The 21,736-nt window shown below is 46.9% G+C and overlaps 1 protein-coding gene across 2 annotated transcripts in view; it reads right to left on the bottom strand.

Annotated features, from left to right (window-relative positions):
- The window catches only part of SYNPR (synaptoporin), a 103,010-nt gene that overhangs the window by 37,232 nt on the left and 44,042 nt on the right, over window positions 1-21,736 (bottom strand). Inside the window, exon 1 of one of the 2 annotated variants that reach the window (XM_027700740.1) lies at window positions 6,292-6,475. The exons of the other annotated variant lie outside the window; for it this stretch is intronic. Coding sequence (XP_027556541.1) covers window positions 6,292-6,315 — 24 coding nt within the window. The 5' untranslated portion in view covers window positions 6,316-6,475. Of the gene's footprint in view, window positions 1-6,291; window positions 6,476-21,736 lie in introns of those variants that run through there. 2 annotated transcript variants of the gene reach the window in all.

Below are 21,736 nucleotides of genomic sequence, written 5' to 3'. Positions count from 1 at the left end.
ATCACGCTGTATTATTTATGACCTAATGATTGCCCATTGACCAGCTGGGATTATACATTCTTGAAGATGTTTCTGGGTGAATGAAAGGGCATTAACCTCATTATTATCACGTCCGTGCTCATCAGAGGCCATTAGTAGCTTCCTCTCAGCTCCCTGGGCTGCCGTGTAGCTCTCTGGTGTCATCTGCTGCCTCTTCACCCGACGCCCCATACGCTTGCACCGGCTCTGTCTCCTTTCTCAAACGGATTTAAGGAAATGGGTGAAAATTATTTAGCTTGGGAAGGACTCCATAAAGCCCTTGGGATTAGTAATCCGGTGCAACAGCTTTTCCCCCATGAGGATTTGAGAGTGCTTTCAAATTGCTAAGCACTGGAGACTCCAATCCCTTCTCACACACCCAGCAGCCCTATTTCAGTTCATGTCTGGCCCTTTTTTCCTTTTTTTTTCAGTCCCACAACGCCTGTACAAGCAGGACCACTGGGAACAAGGCTTTGCTCTTGGAAAAGCATATCTGGTTTTCTAGGCAGTATGTCTGCAAAGCCCTCCAGGGACCACCCAGTCCTGGCCACTGAGGTCCATTAGGAGTGTCCCTCAGTAGCCTGACCTTCACAGATATTCCTTTCCTGCTCCAGACCCAGCCTCACCATGATACCATTTACAATGGAACATGGTTTGAGCCCTCCGTACCAGAGTATCCCACGCATGTGGGACCCAAACATTGCACACATTGCCTCATCTCAAACCAGTTTTGGATGGAAAATTCCATGGGAGATGACTTTGACCTCGAACCCACCCCCGCGCAAAAGGCTGGAATAAGAATTTGCTCCTGGCTAAATATCAGCCCACATGGTAAAAATAATTTATTTTTTAATAATTAAGATGATGGGCTATAAATGAACATTTGCTTTGCTGAGCTCTGGGAATTCACAGGGAACATTTTGAGCAAAAAACATTTTTAAAATTAAAACCTCCCTCTCCTCTTCTTTTCCACCACTCCTATTATACTCCGTCCCCAGAGATGGCAGTGGTCTCCTTCCCACATGTAATCATAAAAAGCAACACCTAAACACAAACATATTTAGGAAATGCTAATAACAGTGTCCTTAAATTGAAATAAAAATGTTCTCTATCTCACTAGCTTCTGACACACTTCATCCGGATACCTTAAGTTGTCCTCTTTCCTCTACACTCTTCCCCTTACTGTGCTGCTCTACACTTCTTGCCTGTCTCTTTTTTTTTTCCATGTTCATTCACATTCTCTGAAATCTGCAGCCATATCTGCTTCTAAACACAAAAAGAAAAAAACTTTCCAAAAATCTCACCTGAATGTTCTCCATTTCCTTCATGGTTCAAAATACTTAATTCTGAGACAACCAGTCATCCTTCCCTTTCTCTCAACTGTTAGCAGCTGCTGCACATCTTCTGTGCCACTTCCCAACATACTTTAAATCCTTCCAGACCCCAAGAAAAAAAGCAGGCACTTGTATAAAACCACTAATGCATCAATATATTTTGGGCTATTGCAATCTTTACATCTGCACTGCTGAAGATGATTATCCAGCTTTTTTTTTTTTAAATCAGTAGATTCAGGCCTATGGAATAAAGCCAGGAGCACTAAAATAAGGAAGGAAAGAAAACACAAGCAGAATGGAAAAAGCAATTGAACATGCTATAAACTCAGAATCAGGTGAAAGCTAATTATGGCCATGCTCACTGAAAAGATAAGGACACAGCAAGGGAGATAGACTTATTAATTATTTGTGTTATGGTAGCACTTAGAAGCCCCAATCCTTTATCTGGGACTAGCTGTGCTATACACGGCAAACACTCAAATATACCTTTGGGTAAATGTACAGGGTTTTAAGGAAAATGTGCAAATGCTCTCTTCTTTCGCCTTCAGCAGTTTCTGGTTTGTTAATGCTGTTAAAGGAATCTGAGTCCAACATTAGTCTCATTCTGAGCGGCTCACAGGATGGTTTCATGGGTCAAAGTACAAATAATTCAGCATGAGGGCAGCCTCTGCCCATAGCTGGATTGGGGAAACCCCAGCAAACCCCCCAAAGTGGGCATGAGCTACATCCACCGCCCATCCCCATCCCTTGGCATGGGGGACAGAGTACTCACTGTTGCCAACAGGGATGTTTCATCCTTATTGACTCCGTGCAAGTTTGATTGCTTTTCTAATTAAGATACATTTTATGGTAATCTACCAAGCCCCTTTGACTAAATCACTCACTTAATCTGTTGTTAGTGCCCATATGTTTACAGCTTTACAGCCTGCTGCAGCATATTTGCTTTGCCACGGCGCCAGGGAATTTCGGTGACAGATGAGCTGCTGTGCAGCCGTTCAGGTGGCGCAGAGCTCCTCCACCCAGACAGCCCTTGCACGGACGGACGGACAGACAGACAGCCCTGGCACCCACCCGGCAATCTGGAGAGGAGAGGGAAGACAGCAGTGCAGGTGCTTCATGCTGTTCACCTGTTTCTTCCTCTGTCTCTACAGAAGGGCTTAGCACATCTTTCTCATTTTCTTTTCTTTCCTTGCCTTTTTTTTTTCTCCTCCAAAATAAGAGGTTGTACATGACAGCTGTAGAGCTTCACAGTATCGTCACATCTCTGGCCCCAGATCTCATTTACCGAGGAGTTTCACTGCAGGTTCAATGGCCACATCTGCGAACTAAGGCAGAGCCAGACCCTCCATCTGCACTGGACACTGAATTAAATAAAGGCTGAGAAAGCTCCACAGTTCTGCTCCTGCTGCCCCTGAGAGCCCGGGCAGGGGTGTATGTCCCCCCAACCCTGCCTGCAGCCCAGACACACCAACAGGCCCTTCCAGCTTCTTCAGGGCTGGCACTGTGCCACCACATGCACTGCTGAGGAGCCGGATTTCTCCTGGGCTCTCTAGCAGCCCTGCCTCCTGTGTACAGACACGCGTGTGCTGTGCTGGCAGGCAGCAGCTTCATCTCTTCATCTTACACCAGGCTGCCCACGCCAGCTCTGGATGAAGGAACGGGGATGTGCTGAACGGGGATGTGGCTCTTACCTGTCCCCAACCCATGGCTCTCCTCCCACACGGCTGCATCCCGTACCTGCACGGGCAAAGCTCAGGAGGGACCCTGAGACCCCAGTTCTGCTCAGACTAGCTGGGCTGAGTTCCCAGCCCACCACGCACAAACGTGCTGAATTCACTAGGGTATGACTGTTTGAAACAATTTGTGCTCAGCTTGCCAAGGGAAAGAGAGCCCGAAAGCCAAACCAGGAAAACCCAAATTCCAGGTCAAATTGCCATCTGCCATCCTAAGTACAGGGAAATATTCCCTGGAAAAAATGGTCATATAATTGTACCAGAACTCTTAATCAAGAGTGACATGAAGAATAAAATACCACCTGCCATCACCAGCAATGACAGGCAGCTGCTATCCAATATCAACACAAATACCTTTACCCCTGTAGAGTGCCTATTGATCTGAAAAGGATTAACAGAGGTGAGGAAAACACTCATTAAGTCTTCCAAGGACTTGGCTAAAAAAAGAGTATCTGGCATTCAGGAGGAGCCAGATATTTAAGAAATCAATTTCTTTAAGAGTTTAAGGAATTTCTCTAGGAACTGTTTGAGCTGCTAGAGAAGCAGCCAAGAAGACAGGTCTCAAAGAAAATGAAACTCCCAGAATCCAGACACCCCTAAAATAATGCTTCAAACCACTTTCAAACCCTGATGCACCTGCTAGAAGGGGATGGTGACTCCTCTATCCCACTGGCACAAATCTCATGTTTTTAGCCATGAGGCTTGCAAAGCACAATGATGTGAACCTGCAGCTGCACCAAGCCCTGGTGTGCACATCAGCCTGAAGTCACCTTGCAGAGTGGATATCACACTTCTGGGGAGGTGATGGAGACCCCAAGGTCTGAGGGGCAAGTGGTGATTGAGGGTACTGGCCTGGGGAGCAGCTGCCCCCAGACCTGCTACCACCAGGTAACTGGAGATGAAGGAGCACTGCACGTTGTAATGCTAGGATGGGCAAAAGGCCACAGATGGAAAACACTGAAGACTTCTGTATGAACAACATGAGGTTTGCCTTGTCTCCCTGAGTTTGTCTCACCATACCCTGTAGAGACAGCAATGTAGGGCTGAAGGGATCATTTCTCCTCAGCCAAAAGCCACGGGAAAGTCTGGAAAGCAACGGACCTAAACCACATTTTCACTTTGTGCCTCACAATCCCTTGGCTGCTGGCGACCTGCCCTCAGGGACAGGGGTGAGACTTGCCCCTGCCTGTAATGAAACAAGCCATCCCAGGCCACCTTTCCTGCTTCAAAGCTACTAGGATGAGATCAACTGCCTTCCTTAATAAACCACAACCTGGCTTCAGGGCAGTCTGGCACCCCTGCTATGATGAGTTATGTGCCACAAAAAACTCCAGGCCTTTGGTTTTGTGGGATTGGAGCAGGAATTGTGTTCTTCATCACACTACCCAGCCCTGTCCCCTCCAGGGTCACCCAAACGTGCTCTTTGACCATCACCCTGCTCACCTGGAGGACACTGCACTGAGCCAGATACCAGGGCTTGGCAAAGCCAGAAATGCTCAACGCTGTCCTCAGGCAAGCAGGAGTATGCTTAGAAAGTGAGACGTGCACTGCTCAGACACCCATGCCCTCCACACCTGAGGAGTTAAATGACTGTGAAAAAGGCAATTATTGTTTTGTGCCGTGTTCTCTAACACTGTGGCACACAGCACATTTTATGTACCAAGTTTTCTGACACTGTGCCGAGCACATGCATTCAAGCTACACAGCTGGTCTAAATATATATGGTCCTTACGAAATAGCAATCATGCAAACACCAGAAAGCCACTGCACTGAGTGCCTACTAACTACATTTTCAGGAACCAAGTGCATGGGCTCGCCTGTGGAATGCTCTGTGCCCAGTTGGCCCCCTTTGGGATGCTGTGCACTGGTACTGGCTTACCCCAGTCAGGGCACAGACCCAGTAGAGCTCATGAGCTCACTGCCGAGGGGCACACCACCAAATATTCCCATCAGCTGCTCTTTAGGCAGGTGAGAAGGTAAGTGCAATTAATACATCAAAAAAAAGGAACAATTAAACTAGTCCAAAAGCAGCTTAAAATGACTAAGCAGTTATTGCCAATCTGAAATTTCTCTCTGGTAGAGTTTAGCTTGGGCTGGCAGACACAATATCCTTACCTTCTCCTGTGGGTTTAATAAACTCAGTTACAGACTTCTAATATCTTATCCAAGTACACTTCATATACCTATCAGTGTACCCTTGTATCATGAGAGTAGCAGATTATTCTGGGTCTAATCTGTTGATTTTCCGTGCAGATACACACTCAAGCATGTTCTCACAGCAGCTCCAGCTTATGCTACAGCTGGAGTTCTTAAAGACTTCTGAAAAACCAAAGCGATCGACTCCCATGGACGTGATTCAAGTATGAAAGAATTAAAGTGCCAATAAATTAATCAATATAATGCTGCAAATTCAAGTATTATGTAGTCTGAAAGTATTACAGCTATATATCTTGCTTTCCTCAGCCTACTATTGCAGTCACTGACTTGTGCTGCCTGGAAAGCTCACCAGGAGCTGTGACGGAGAGAGATAAATAACTGCACCTTGCTGTTATTCACAGGTAACAAAGAGGTCTCCAAGTTAGCCAAGAGGGCTGAGGAATGAGGCTGCTGAGCTGTACAAAGCAAAGGCAGGGCAACCAAAAGTCAGAGCAACAGTCTATTGACCTGTATTAATGATGTTACACTCTGAAAAGCAAACTATTTTCTTAATTAAAGATTTTTGTTATTTCATTAACACATTTCGATGAAAAGCATGTTGCTGCCAACCTGTCATACTTTAGATTGATCTTTCTAAGGTAATAGGCAGTCAGATTTCATACTTCAGCTTGATCAATATTAAATAGCTCTTACTGATTTCTTTTTTGTATCAAATATTGCTGCATTATTTTGGAGGCACCTTTGATTTAAAATGCCGGAAGGAACATGATAAATCAGAATTTCTTTTCCCTTTAATCATCACTGTCCACTGTCTGCTGTAAAATGAAGTGCAAAACAAGTTTTCAAAGCAGGCATCCCCCTCTGGAAAGCAAAATACAAACTGAAAATATTTCAACGTATCTAAAAACCATGGAACAGTTTGGCTCAGCATGAGACTACAAAGAAACCAAGCCTAAAAACAATTTTGTGGGCTTCACAATTCCTGAAAAACCCCACTTTTCCCCCAACCAGTACAGTTACACAAATAAATAGAGATGCATATAACTTACCGGAGCAAATATCACCATACACATTTACAAAAGGATCTATAATCCAACTTGCTTCTCCTGAAATAAAGCAAGGTTTGTCTCATACTAAAAATAAAGGCTCCCAAAAGCTTCTCACAGGAGAGAGAGAGAGAGAGAGAGAGAGAGAGAGAGAGAGGGAGGGAGGGAGGGAGGGAGAGGGAGCAAGCGAGCACCAGCTCCTTGCCTCGCTTTTTATGAAGCAAATAAGGAGAGCAAGAAAATCAATGCTGAGAGAAAGTGAGATGATATACCAATCAGGCAGCAGCCTCAGCCTTGTTTGCAGAGGGATGGCAAAATGCTCATATTATTAGACACTGACTACATACAGCCTAAGTAGAGAAAGCAAATACTTTCCCCTCGGTGAGGGGCTGATTGCTTTGCTGTGGTGCAGGTACCACCAGGGTGGGCTGGGAGGTGCAGCCCCTTCCCACCCACTGCTAATGCAGCATCACTTCAATCCCTGTACATGCTCCATAGAAAAGAAATAGTTCACAATTCTGGGCTAAAGTTGAACTGAGCTTGAAGACCCTCCAAAATGCTGCCACTTGCAGACTGTCACTGGAGCAGTGCTGCTCCACTGTGGGGTTTGGGGGCTGTTTGGACTCTGTTACATTTTGAGATGCCTTTCACTGCACCTCAGGCAGCCGCCCTGCAGCTGCAGCAAGAAGCCCATCCAGAAGGGGGAAAAGACCTCCTAGGTCTCCCATACTTTCATCTGTGCTGAGCTCTGCATTTGCTTGCACAGGACCAGACCTTCAAAGTGCCCTCGTTCAATTTGGGCTTTCATCCCTTTTTGCGTATCAGAGAAAAGCTACAGGAAACCCACGGGTTCCTTTGCATCGAAAGGGAAAATTTTTGTGCTATTAACCCACCCAAACAAAACTTTTGCTGTGCCCCATGTGTGTTGGAAGAAGGAGGAGGTAGCAGGGGATAAGCTCATTGCCTCGACACACAGGTACCTGTTTGCTCATAGGACACGTCCGTGGCAAACACACATCACTTCTTTGGGAAGGTGCCACATTTGCTCCCCCCAGCAGCTACACACAGACACAAACCTCACACACTGTCACAGCAAACCTCCTCATGAGAGGGGTTTCAGGCCAGTCTCGTGGTCTCAGCTCTGCATTCAGGACATCAGCACATTAAGGGCAGGAATGGATTCACAGGTCTCTCTCAGCAGAGCCTTACCTTTGCCCCATCACCACTGTGATGTTTACTGATCATTGTTTTGCCCTCTTTTCTACACATGGCATCAAATATTTTCAAATACATGGGAGTTAATGGCTGAGACATAAGGTAAACTTTCCCTTTTATTTGGAGACAGAAGTTATATGCTGGTATACAGAAACACCTGCAGGGTGACAACAGTTCTCTGCGCAGCAAAATTGGAGTACAGTTACTTCTCTCCAGCAGTCTCGGATTTATGTTGTACAAGAACTGCTGGAATTCACAGGGAAAATCCTGAAGACAAAACCAAGGAGGCTGAATTAATCTGATAATTCAGTTTACGTGTTGGGGGCTGGCACTTCTAGCACAATCCAGGCAGAGGAGGCTCTGACAGCTCTTTATGAGCACAGTACTCCAGGCCCCTTTCCCACAAGCAGGAGCCACACTGCCAGGCTGACAGATGTCACTGCTGACGATGTGGCCCTGTGTTTCCAACAGATACAGCCTGATGCTGGCTGATGCTGTAACGAGGAGACGCTGCGACGCTCAGAGAGTTCTCCAGGATGAAACACTGCTCTGCTGCGTGGTGCATTTTAACATACATGAAAACATTCACCAGTTACCTGCACACTGCCTGAGTCCCATCCATGAAGGTTAAACTGCACAGCGACTCTGGTCTGCAGAGCTGGGCAGTACTTGCCTCCCCCTGCACCGTGAGCAGCCCTTTGATGCCTTATCACTGCAGGAGCTGCACTCTGCAGTCACACTCATGCTGCACATGGGCAAAGATGACCAAGGATCACACAAAACTTACCACCCACTGCATCAGCACAAGGGGTGGTGCTGGTTCTCCCACACCCCTGGGAACTCTTCTCCAGCCTGCGGGTGCCTGGGTTGCTCCCACACGTTGGCGGAGGATGGCAGGAGGATGCTCAGCCTGCCTCAGCTCCCCAGATGATACATAGCATTGCTCCTGGCCTTCTTCATTGCATTCAGCTCTCCAGCTGGCACTCAAATGCGCTGTATCTCATGGTGACCAGCCTCTTGATGCAAGTGTGACAGTAAGTGAAATGCAAACACCTCTTGTATCATTTTCCAGGGAGATAATTTTATTTTCCCTTCCCACAGCTAACAACTGCTGTTACTTACACTCACTGAAGTCTTCTGGAAACTTTTAAAAACATACATTAAAACAGTTTTGCAGAGCTGAGAGCTGCCATTTCTCCGTCCTCTAAAATATGTGCCCACGTGGTCACCTGTGTGGGATGTTTGGGTACAGGATGCAGCTTTAGCCAGAGCATGATGGGTTGCAACAGACAATGACCTGTCCTGTCGCACACCTCTTTCAAATAATGCTGCAACACGGACTCCATAGCATACAGAAAACAAAGCCTGTTTTTTTTTTCCCCCAAGTCAGTGATATATCACGAATGCTGTGGATCTGGTCTAACATGAAAGTGGACATGTCAGTGTTTGCTGACAAGGCAAAACACTTATCGGGCTGCGGCAGACCCTGCAGCCCTACAGGCTGGTCCTTTCCCCAGCTTTATTACATGCCTTTTCAAAAATTCATCTGAAGTACTGGATGGGGCACCCGGCATCACAAAGCACAGAAAGAACTGCTGCCAGTGCTATGCCATGTCTGCTGTATCAGAGCTTTCCACTTTTGATTTTTGAGTTGAGAGTTTCAAAGGAAACTAAAAATTTCTTGGGATTTAAGACCCAAACTACTTCAGGTACTACTGAAAAGCAGTACACATCCAGCAGATTTCCATCAGCTTTGCTACATGACTCTGGGTCTCAAGAGATTCAATCACTGCTTGTGTGAGTTTCATGGCCAATGCAGCTAAAAGGGATGCAGTGACACCAGTAACAGGGAGAGCTGCAGCCTGGGGAGAGACTTCTCCCCAGGTACAGCAGGACTCAGGGGAGGCATCTGCAGGAGGACAGCACAGAATCATAGAACCATTAAGGTTTGAAAAGACCTCTAAGATCACTGAGTCCAACTGTTAACACCACACTGCCAAGTCCACGACTAAACCATGTCTCGAAGCAGCACAAATATGTTCCTGTTGAACACTTCCAGGGATGGTGATTCCACCACTTCCCTGGGCAGCCTATTCCAATCCTTGACCACCCTTTCAGTGAAGAAACTTTTCCTAATATCTGGCCTCCCACCTTGGTTTGCTGTTTCTTCTCACCATCCCCAGCCCAGCACAGGGTACCCAGAGCCCACACAACAGAAGCCCAAAGGCACTGGTTACACTTAGACCCTCTCACTGCTCTGTTGCTTTACTCTTAACGTGCTTGCTCATATTACCCCAGGAGCCCTGTTCATGCCTGCATGTGTGTGCAGATTTACAGATGCCTATAAACTCATGCACTGCATGGTGGAGATGAAGTTTCACTGGTTTAGTCACGGAGGATCTGAGCTGGAGATTTTCCACATCATGGTCCTCAGCTCTGCCCAAGGGTGCATTGCACCCACTTTCACCCTGGCCAGGTGAAGGCAGGAGCAGCAGCACCACTGTGGGCCCTTTGGGCCATGCTACTACATCTGTGCCCACTCCACATTTGGAGGAGTTAATTAATAATATCAAAGCCTCCATCCCACCTGTGCTGCAGAGAAAGCATCAATTAAGGCAGCAGCAGCGTGTGAGCAGGCTGGAGCCTGGCAGAGGGGCTGGAGGCCCAGCCGGGAGAGGAGAATCAGCCAACCTGGAGCTGCTGCTGCAAACAACCCACCAGCACAGGAAATATTAAGATGGGCTGCCTGTTTGCCAACATAGATTTTAACATTTCCCTCTCAATCTTTATTTAAATTTGGGAAGACAGAAAATTAACGAAGTCTGAGATATGTAACTGGAAACCATTTGTTTTTCTTGTGGAAATGGAACGTTTCCTAATGAACCTCCCCTCCCCCTGTGCCGCTCGGCTCCGGATGCAAATATTGCTGCGAGTTTATCAATCTGCAGCTTGTTTCATGCAGTTTGCAATGCTAATGAGTAAACCAATTTTGACATATTATGTAAGCCAGTTTCTGAAACAGAGATTCTTGGCAGGCCAAATGTAAACACAGACACCCTCTTGCATCCAATTTAAATGAGCATGTTGCTGAAAGCACTAAGGGCTTGATTCTGTTGACTTATTCCTGATTTACTCCAGTGAAAAAGAGGAGAAAAAAAAAAAGAAAAGAAAAAACTGACAAAACTACCCCTTCAATTCAATTACTAGTGCAGCAGCAATTTGTAAAATGGATCTAATTTTGTAACAAGGAAATGTGCTGGAATAAGCTAATGCAGGGTGGTGACTCGGGCACTGTGTGAGCATCAGCACAGCACACGCCCAGGAGCACACATACTATTCCAGATGGAGCTAATGGGGGAGATGACAGCTCTCCTCTCCCTCATTCTCCCAAGCAAAAATTAGGTCCAGGTAGTGACCCATGGGAGGGACCAGCCACAGAAGGTGACTCCTTTCAGCTTCCTGCCCTTCCACCATGACTTTGCAGAAGAATGTTGCCTAACTGGACAGCAGACAAAGTCCAAGCACAGCAACAGCTGTTTTGAGCCACATGCTACCACTGCTGCAGTTACACTGGGAACCCAGAGCATGAGGGAATATTTGTTTTAGCGCACACTAAAAGTTTACACCTCACCAGTACATGTCCAGACCCTGTGAACCACTCTCTACCTTGTCCACCTGGCCCAAGCCTGGCCACTGGCCCCACCACAGAGACAGCTGGACACCCTGATTAATGGATTCTATCCAGTTCATACAGACTGTGATCTTAGCACCAGAACAACGTGTTGGAAGGCATGTGCATTGGATGGCAGTCTGCAATAACCAGCAGCACACCTTCCAATGACACAGGGATGAGCTGAAGGTCACAGGCTCTGAGGCAGAGGTAGAAGAAAAGAGAAGGGATGCGTTTTTAAAAGCCCCTTGAAAAAGAAGGCTCTACCAGAGAGAGGAACAGGATTTTATTAAAGTGAGGAAGGGCTGAAATCAAATCTTTCATTTGCACTTTTCCCAGTACCATCTGGACCATTTGCATCTGCCAAAAGCACAGCGCATTCCTGTCGACAAGTGGAAGCAAATGGCACAGAGGCATACCTGGGGGTGGCCTTTGCCCTGCTATCAACTCTGGGCATTTCCAGAGTGCTTTAAAACTAACACACAAGTGTGAAGTTGAACTGTGATGCTCCTGCCATGACAGAGAAAAAGAAATAAAGTAGGAGTCATGTTCTGCTGTGAGGTCGGGTGAGCTGCCGCAGAACACATTTATTGCATGTGTCAGGGACCCCATCAGGCACCAGAGCTGCAAAACACCACCTCACACTCAATTCTCTGCACAACATCATGACCAGGATATCATTCATCACACCTGGATCTTTTACATTATAAGGTAAAGGAGAGCAAGAGTAAGAATACTTTTAATCTCCAAGCAAATATCCCATCCTGATCTTTCAATGGTGAGAGCACACCTGAGAGCACTTCCTTTTGTGCTGTGCAGCACTTTCAAGCTACGATCATAAGCAGCCAAAATGCTACTTGCTGGCTCATCAAGTTTCACCTTGTAAGTTTAGCAACTGCGTATTTCCAAAGTAATTCAAGCTTTTATGGCATAAGAGAAAACTTACTGCTGTCTAGACACAGAAAAAAAAAATGCTTGAAAGGAGGGCAGCAGACAAGGAAGCATCACTTGGGATATGGACAACAGGGACATGAGACGTCTGTACAGTCCCAGCACATCAGCACACATCCCAAGCACTGCCAGGCTGGATGGAGCAGCAAAGACTGGAACGAGAACTTGCCCCGCAGACCTGATGGACCTCATGGGTTCTTGTCCAAGTCCAGCTCTTTGCCAGCCAACAAACCCCCCTCACACTGCCAACCCAGCACAGAGCCCAAGGTGGGAACAAAGCCCAGAGTCAGATCACAACATCCCATCAGAGAGGTGAGGGCAGCAAGCAACCAGCATACAGACTGAGGCACCACAGCACCTCTCTCCCTCCTCCTGCTTATCTACACCTGGCACATTACAGTAATAGGCAGGCAAATGAGGGCTTAATTTCTAACACCTCATTTTTACTGTCATTTTAAATGATTTGGAATAACTCCTGTGGTTAGAAGTCCAGCTGTTAGTCAGGGTTAGTCAATTTGGAAAGCCCTCACTGTCCATTCAAGAATCCCCTGGATTTCTCATGTTCAGAAGTTGTGTTACTGCCATCGCCTTATTCCTAGCACTTTCTGCATGTTTTTCAACATTAAGTCCCATTTCTGCATGTCTTAAATACCAGATACGAAAAACATATAAAAGAGTAATCTGAAGGCCAAATGGACACAGACTGGATGATGAAAACAGCATGAAATAAAAGAGAATCAGATTATTTCCTCTTGTAATTTTTAAAGCTATTTAACAGGAAGAATGAAAAAACCTAATTACTGTCAACCGTAAGTTTTCAGCTATGCAGCCAGCAGCGTGCTGTTATTAAACTACTGTATAATTGCCTCTTTTACTCTGCTTCCCACAGAAGTTGTGTTATTTCACTCATAGTTAAACTCATAATATTGGCTTCATAACTAATCCTGTCAATCGAAATCCCCGGGGGCTGGTGCAAGGATAAAAATAGTTGCTTCTTCTCTCAGCTTTCCTGCAAAGCCCATTTCTGCAAGTGCTGGGGCTGCGGCTCAGCGGTGCCACAGACCTTTGCACCCACCACTGGCATGGGAACGCTGCTGCTCCGGCTCCAGCACAGGGAGGGGATGGACGGGTCCTTCCAGCAGGTGATTCAATCTCTTGCTCCGTGTCTATCCCAGGCAAGATACATCCTGTCCTTCTCCCCCTCCTGACCCAAGCAGCTCTGGTGAAATATCTCATGCTGGATAGTTGAACCCCACCTCCAAGCCCAGCCATGACTGCCCTATCCTGGGGCTTTGGGCCAGCACTGATGTTCAGCTGACACTCATGAAGCCTGTGGATGCATAGGACACACAGGTTTGTTCCTCCCCCAAACACCAAGCACTGGAATGGCCTCTCACACACAAACCCCCACCCAACGACATGTTCAAGCACTAGAGATACCCATTGAGATGTCTGTTGGACTTGACATTCTTAAGGGTCTTTCACAGACTAAGTTATATGATTCTATGAGATTAGTACACTTATACAAAACTGCATAAAGCACCAGATTTTACCCTCCAAGTTTTTAAGCTCTGTCTAAACCCATACTGTGCATTGGATTGATGTTCCTTGCTAACTCATGGCATGGTCATTCCCTGGAGATGGCATTGGGTCTCCTGGAGGGTCTCCTGCTGGAGCTTCACATGCCAGCATGTTCTCCCTTCCCCCTGGGATACTCCTCTCACCCAGGACAGCGTGCACAGTAGGGTTAAACTCACTGCTCAGCTCACATTAGGGATGAGGTGATAGGGCTGGAAGGGGTGATGGAACATGGATTTGACTTCACACCCAGACCTACAATCCCTATCTCTGTCTCTCTGGAGACAACAACAACCCTGTGCTGGGGTTGCTCTCTGGTGGGCACACACAGAAACTGCTGAGAGCTGGTGAGGAACAGACAGGAAACAACATGTTTCCCAAAAGTGGTGTCCCAGAGCAAGGGCCCTGGGTGCCCTTGCCAGGAGGGAGCCAGTGCTGGGGCTCTGAGTGCACCTGGACCAGCTCTGGAGTCATCACACTCGCCTCAAGGAGCCCCTCACTGTGCTGGGACTGACACACACAGACAACAGCACAAAGCACACCAGCACACATGCTTGCACCACTGGGTCCATGAGGGAATCATGGGAGACTGGTTCATCCAAGGTGTTTTTCCTCCTGGAAGAGCCACCACTCTGCCTACTACAGCCAGAGACAGGTGGTACAGCACAGCAGTACCACAATCTTCACTCATAGCTGCACCTGGAGCCATCCTTGGGATGGATGGCAGCAACGTCCATCAACCCCGGAGTGAGAAAGGCAGAGCAGCAGTTTAAAAATGTGCAAAAAAAAAAGAAATATTAAAAAATTACTCACCCTTTCTCCCACCCCACAGCAAGCACAGACCAGCCCCAGCACAACACTTTGCAGCCACACAGAAACTACTGCTTCCCACGCAAGCCTGAGACACCCTGACCAGCACTCCAGAGGCACCCCAGGGTTAAAAATCACTTTGTGTGCACTGTGAGAGCATTGACTGTGCCCAGAACAACCCTCTGAGAACACAGCTCTTCCCTGAGCTGCATTACTCTGTCCTCTCTCCCGTCACTGAAACTTACTTCACTGTTTCAGACAAAAAGATAAAAAATAATTTATGGCATTGCCTGGGCTGCCAAGCAGCACCACAGCGCTACTAGGCAAACCAGGAGAGCTCCCACCATGTCCACCCAGGAGAGCCCTGGTGTTCCCAGGGGCTGAAGGACTGCCTTGGCCAACACAGCTCTCAGCAGCCCTTAGATATAAAATAAACATGGCCCAACACAGTGTTAGATTTCTCACCCATGGTGTTTGTGCAAATGAACCCTCAGGCGGACAGATGTCCTCACCCAGAAAGCTCCAGAGACCCAGAGAAACTGTGTTATGGACAAAGTCACTCCAGTGATGGCTCTGTCAATGAGCTGCCAGCCCCTGGACAGCAAGCAGAGCCCACAGCCTCCTCAGCTGAGCCAGGCATAGAGAGGATGGAGGAGGGAAGCACCAAAATATCAGGGCTGAAGCGAGCCCACAAGCATGACTGAGAACTACCCCTGTGTCCAAGGACAGTATGAGAGAAGGAGAATAAAGAGCAAAAAGGGAAAACTGAAGCTGTCAGGCACAGAAACAGTAAAATCTCCTATAGGAACAAGTATTGGTGATGGCACAGCACGCAGAGGAGCTCAGCAGGAGCATGAGCCAGCCTGCCTCAGTGGAGATGACAGCACGTGCCCCCTCTTTGGATGCTCAGCCAGGTCCTCAAGGAGAACATGGCAAAGCATTCACTCTTATAAACACAGGCCACACAAGACATCAAGATGAACATCCTTGGGCTCTGATTCTTCAAAGCTTCAAAACCTGACAGGGCTCCTGATCTTCCTTCACCTTCCCTAGACTCTAGTGCTTGTGGTGTGTCCATTTAAACTTGTCAACTCTTCACCCTCAAGGAACAGGAACTAGAATCCCAGGCTGTCCTGTGCTTCTCCTGAAGTGGCTCAATGCGTTTGGAGAACTTCCCATCCAACAGCAGTAGATCCTTCAGGAGGAATCTGGAAGAGGAGAGCACAGGCTGTATAAGCACTGGGTAAATCAAGGCCAGTCCAACTTCCCATTTGCACAGGGATTCATGCATGCAAGAAAACATGTGCAGGGTCTCACTAGTCCCCAAATTAAAGTACTATGGATAAAAGGATGAAAATGTATTTCAATTGACTCATTGGCAAGGGGAAAACGAAAAGAAAGTACATTACTGCTTCCATAAGGTCTAATTATCAGTGGATTTTAGATGCAAGAGCAAAGCATTCATCTTGCTACCTACTTTTCATTAAACATAGTTCAATCAAAGAGGCCATAAACTTTCCTAGATGGAAGTAATTAAGGAATTCAAGGGCTATTGTGTTTGCAGTGGAGATGGGAGCCTTTCCTTTGGCATTCCTTATGCTCCCAGCCGCATCCAACCCATCAAAAGCTTTCAGCCAGCTGTTAGCCCAAGGCTTGCTCCCAGATGTGGGGCACCCTGCTGCTCAGGCAATCAACCACCACAGCTCCAGCTCCCTCAGAATGTGCAACCCCCATTGCACAACTACATCCATTACGGGATCAAAATGCAGCTGCTTCTGGTGAGGTCACATCATGCAACAGACACGCCCACGTGCCTGGGCACAGCAGAGGGGAGATCTCTGTATGTGACCACCTCATGATGCACTTTGAATCTGTAATGGATGGATTTCTAGTCCCACCCAAAGGAGAACATGGTTCTGTGTAACAAGACCAGGCACCCCTGAAGAAACTCCACATGGAGAACAAAGCTGAAGGAATGTAAGGGCTGGGCCAGAGATTACACCTCTCCAACTGATGCCCCTGCAAATACAAGACTAAGAAGGGGGCTATGCCACTGTGCTGGGTATCTCTTTAGTTCTGCCTGAGACATGCTGATCACTGAGTGTCATCAGAGTATCTTGTATTGTCCCAGTGCTCAGAAAAATCAGTCATGCACCTAACAGCGAGTTATATGCCTGATGCAAACACCAGGCAATGTCTTACCTGAATCACCATCAGCAGGGGTCTTCCAAACTTCAGCTTCAGGAAGGTCAGGGGGTGAGGTACTGTATTTCCCCTGTGAACGAAGGGGAATGGTGCATTTTTTAAGTTTCACCTTAGGCAGCCACACAAGTGCTTTAGGCCAACCTTCCCTGTGGATCGCAGAAGACCGTCCTCGTCCAACCATCAGAGGGTTTCTGTGCAAATCAGCTCACTGTCCTTGGGCTTCTGTGCATTTTGAGCATGCAAGGTTCAAGTACTTATTATTATTTCTTGAAATGAGGAACCCGTGGGAGCAGCATTTAGTAGGTTTGCATGGAGGACAACATTCTCGCAGACCAGTCATTTCCAGTAAAGTATTCCACAAAAGTCTGGGTGTTCAGTACATGCTTGTTGGGAATTTATGCAAATCTATTCTACAAATAACCTTGACAAATAATGCTAAGAGTGAATTTGAGCTGAGGCTGTCTGAGATCGAAGGTGTTAGTTAGGTTATCAGACGCAGTGGGTGGCATGTTAATGAGTTCACTTCTTAACTAGTGGGTATAAGTGAGAGGCTTGATCTACAACTGAAAGAAAAAACTGAAAGAAAAATTGAATTTAGAGCACAACAGCTATTGCTGAACAGATTTGCATGTGAGCACTTGTTTTATCGCAATGCCTACATAAATATGTATGGAGCAACTGTTTTGTAGTAGCCCTGTGTATGGACAAGCCTGTAAAATTAGTTTTCTGATCTCAATATTAAAATTGGCCCTCAGCAAGTAATATAAGGTAACAGTCTCTCACAAAATCTCTGTTTCCATTAATTTTACTGGCATCACCTCTGTTTATCTGTGTGAGAAGGAAGCATCAAACAGGCCTGGAAGCCAGCAAAATAAATTCAGAGTTATTTTCAAGAGGTCTGCCTGTCTCACAGTTAAGAAAATGCACCATGAGATGGAAGAACAAATGTAAGTCCCATCTCTGCCAGGGTCTAATTTTAATCCGTAGAAAAGCAGGATGTATTTCTTGCAGCAGACACAAAGCATTTTCTCTTACAAAAGTACCTTCCCTCTTCCTTAAAGCCATTAGAAATGTCATTCACATTACTCTGTGGATGTGAATTGAGCTATTCCCAACAGCCACTCAAAAAATACATAATCACCATAATTACTGGTGGCAACTAATTAACATTCAGCTTCCTCTCTACAGCAGCTACAGCTGGACAACCCATTTATTTCAACCTAAAACTAATGCTCTCCTAATTATTTTCCGTCACGCTAAGCAGCCCACCTGTGTCCGTCTTCACCGGCGTCTCCGTCTGGCACAGTGCGAGGGCAGAGCCTGGCGAGCACCTCCATGTGCACCGTGTGTGCTCAGCCTGCAGCAGCCTTGCTAACAACTGCCCTGTGCAAACACAGGGACCTGCTCCCACTAATTATACAGCTGCTGGCTCTATTAGCCTGCTTGAAGGGGGAAAAAAAAAAAAAAAGAAAGAAAAAAGGCAAAGGAGTTGCCTACATCAAACATCCCCTGCTTGGCACCATCGCTGGGGAAAAACCCTGCAGCCACCCCAAGGCGCTTAGTGCTCTGGCTTTGACCTCATGGGAGAGGGCAGAGGATAAACAAGCCCGTAAAACACACGTGCCTCTGGTTTGATGCTGGGGGCTATTTTCCAGAAGGGAATGAGGTCAGGGTGGGCACACCTGTGGGTGGTCCCAAACCTTGGCACATCCTGGTGCTGGTGTCAAGGTTGGGGCAAACCCCCTGCTGCCACCTTTGTTCCCCCTCCCCAGCCACTCTGTTGCAGCAACAGGACCAAAAACGCTCAACCTAAACATTATTTTAAAAATGAAGACAGCTAAGGATGAGATTGAAGCAGTCTGCTTTTATGAACTGCCCAATATCAGTCACTCACTCTAAATAAACTGTACATGTAAATCCTTGATACGTTGCTTGTTTCAGTCTACTCCTCGTTCTTTCCTGTAGCCCTTTCAACCCCTACACCACTAATCAGGCAACTTTTTAATCCTCTTTTATTCTCCAGACATACATCACCTCTCTTGGTAGGAAAAGCAATGCCTGCTGCTGCCATCTAGATGAGCTCCAACTCATTAGCTCCGTTTCTTTCCAAAACTCAACTGAAAACCTAATTTCTCTTTTGCTCATGCCTCTCTCTCTTTGCTATTATCTTTCTACTTATATTATTTCAGCCTGTAATGATTGTAGCACTCCTAGGAACGATACTTTGCAAAATCATCTTGTATTTGCATTCACATTTAAGCTTTTGTCATTACACCAACTACATAAATAAATGGGGATGAGAAGGGAACTGACAGTTACCGGGGGAAGCTCTGGCTGAACTTCTCCTGAACTCGGGAATTACTAATGCCTCTTTCTTTCCCTTTGCCCTCACTTCCATTTGTCAGCTTTAGGGTGAACCTCTGCAGACACTAAGAGGCCTCTGCTCAGCCCAGCCAGCTCAGATCATAAAACCCACAGTGACACAGTGTTTGCCCCCCACAACTGGCCCGGCAGAGGAGGAGGAATGGGTGAAGGTGTCTGGCACCACGTTCGGGAGCACTGGGGCTGAGGAAGCCCCATGGAGCTGCCTTTCCAATGCTTTCCACTGTGGATTCCCTGGTGTCTAGTTGCACACACACTATCTCTGAAAGTACTCTCAGCAGGGGCAATGTGGGACTTGTGAGGTTTCATTTATTTATTTAGTTACTTCTACAAAACTTCCAGAAATGGAGATTTCTGAACCCCCACCATCCTGCCCATCAAGCTCTGGCTGTCCAGCAGGTTCACAATGTATTCATCCCCCTTGTCAGGCTGCAGGGTGCCAGCAACAACAGAATTATTTCATCTGATCCTTAAAGAGGGGACTTACAGATGATAAAACAAACATCACCTTGGAACTAATGGCCCTCTCCAAAAGCCAAGCAGGCAGCAACCTATCACTTCCAACTTCAGCTAGCACTTGCCTGCTTTTCTAATTGCTTTTAGTTCCCTCTTGAGGCAATTAACTCCATACCTGCCCCCTGACACTTTCTCACTCCAAAAAGCAGTTCCCAGTGTACTGGCACAGGGCTCTGCGTTTGGATCTCAAGCTTCCCCACTTATTCCCTTTCCTCCTCAGGGCTCTGCATGTGTTTGTGTCTGGGCATGTGTTTTCTCACCCTGATGAATTCATTATTTATGGGGCTGAAAGAGCAAAGCTGCTGAAATCATTTAGCTTTTCTGCATGTCTCTCAAAGGCATAACAAACATTATGGGAAAGCAAATATCAGGCTAGACTGGGTTGTTTGAGGGAAAACACAGAAATGAACTTGGGGATGCTGTGCAGCAGATATGCCAACACGTGCCATGCTTTAGTGCCTGGCATGGGGCTAAAACCCTCCTAAAGCCACTCCTAGGCTCACTGCACGATGCTCAGACCAGCCTGGACCAGCACAGGTGAGTGTGCTCCACAAGTGCTCTGCGTGAGGCGTGTTCCCTGGATCACTGATGTGTTCGGCTTTAACAGATTTGGCAAACGGCACTAGAGGGCAGAGCTGTTTACCCTCAGCATATCTGAGACGAGGAAAAAAAAATACCCAGGACTTTGAAGCAGCTTCTGAATTCTCCACAATCGTGTCCAACATCAAAAGCCTGTTAATACACAAAAGCCACTGAACATATTCCCACTTAGAGTGACAACCACAGGCATTAGAGAGCCAGCTGAGAACCTGCACTTCCTTGCTCTGTCTTTACTAAGAGTGAAGATCTCCCGGTTTGGGACAGCCACTTGCCAAGGCAGCAGCAGCAGCACTGCCTGGGCCTTCCCTGGCTCTCTGCAGTCCAGGATGCACAGGCCAATACAAAAAACACAGGGCTCCCTCTGCAGCAGGGAGGTAACAAAGTCTATCCTCTTCCCATCACTGACATGGATAAAAAGGCTTTATTCAACAGGAAGCTTTGATCACAGAGATCTGAAATTACAGATGACACGGACACTCTGCTGAGCAGGCTTGCTGCTAAGCACCTTGACAGATGGAAAATGCTTCCAACCAGACAAAACCTCCCAGTTTTTAGCTTTTGTTTTGAGCAGATGACCAGAGCCCAAGGGAAACCCTGTAGGTGGGCAAGCAGGACTGTTTGAGTGCACATCCACCCCATAAACCACAGGATCGACATTCCAGAGAGCACCTCCACCTGCCACCACTACATCTGCCAGACCTCAGCTCACTGCACCAGGATCAGGAGGGGTGAGAGGGACCATAATTCCCAAACCTGACCCTCTTATGCTCTTACTTGAAAAGGTTTTTGGACACTTGCTACCTTTAACCCACTTTGCCGCAGTGTTCCTGGTACAAACAGCTCCCTCGGACGAGGACGCTGGCCCTGAGAATCACACTCCAAACCACTCATAAATCCTCTTCTTATTATTTCCCCGATGTACACAGTGTGCTTTTCTTTATTATTATCAAAATCAGTCATCCTGCAGGCCTGCCTACTGTTGAGTAAGGAAACAAAGGGGTCTTGCATCCAAAAGTCACTGTTCCTTCCAGAAGCCAAGGTACTCGTTCATAAAGTACCACACTGCATCATATCCCAGCGCCTGGCTCCACTGCCTACAATGGTACTTCATAAGAAAATCTCTCTTGAGAGGGGAAGGAAAAGGCCTGTAAAACATAACTCAGAGCACAGTGCATTAATGGCTTAAGCAACAGCTTAGAATAACGCTGGCTATCCTGACAGCATGAAAAATAAGTCTATTAATATTTAAAAAGAAGGACGGAAATACTGGTTTCAGGTCTTAGTCACATGTTGCCCCTTGCCACAACCACTTTATTCCACATCTCTTCCTCCCAGGCACACCCTACATCTCCTTCCTTGCAGAGAAAAGGCAACGGGTTGACTTATTTTTGTGCAGAGTTTGATTTCAATGTCATCATTGCAAAGAGGTTTGGAAGGACCCTCAGAGCAGAGGCCAGGCAGCTCTTTCTTTTCTGGCAGATGTTTGTCTAACTTCTGACCCTCAGTGACTGCAACTCTACA

Source organism: Neopelma chrysocephalum, unplaced genomic scaffold, assembly GCF_003984885.1.
Source record: "Neopelma chrysocephalum unplaced genomic scaffold, ASM398488v2 Primary Assembly neopelma1_147, whole genome shotgun sequence".
NCBI classification, from domain to species: domain Eukaryota; kingdom Metazoa; phylum Chordata; class Aves; order Passeriformes; family Pipridae; genus Neopelma; species Neopelma chrysocephalum.
The sequence above is the reverse complement of the archived record's forward strand: the minus strand, read 5'-3'. Positions and strand labels throughout refer to the sequence as shown.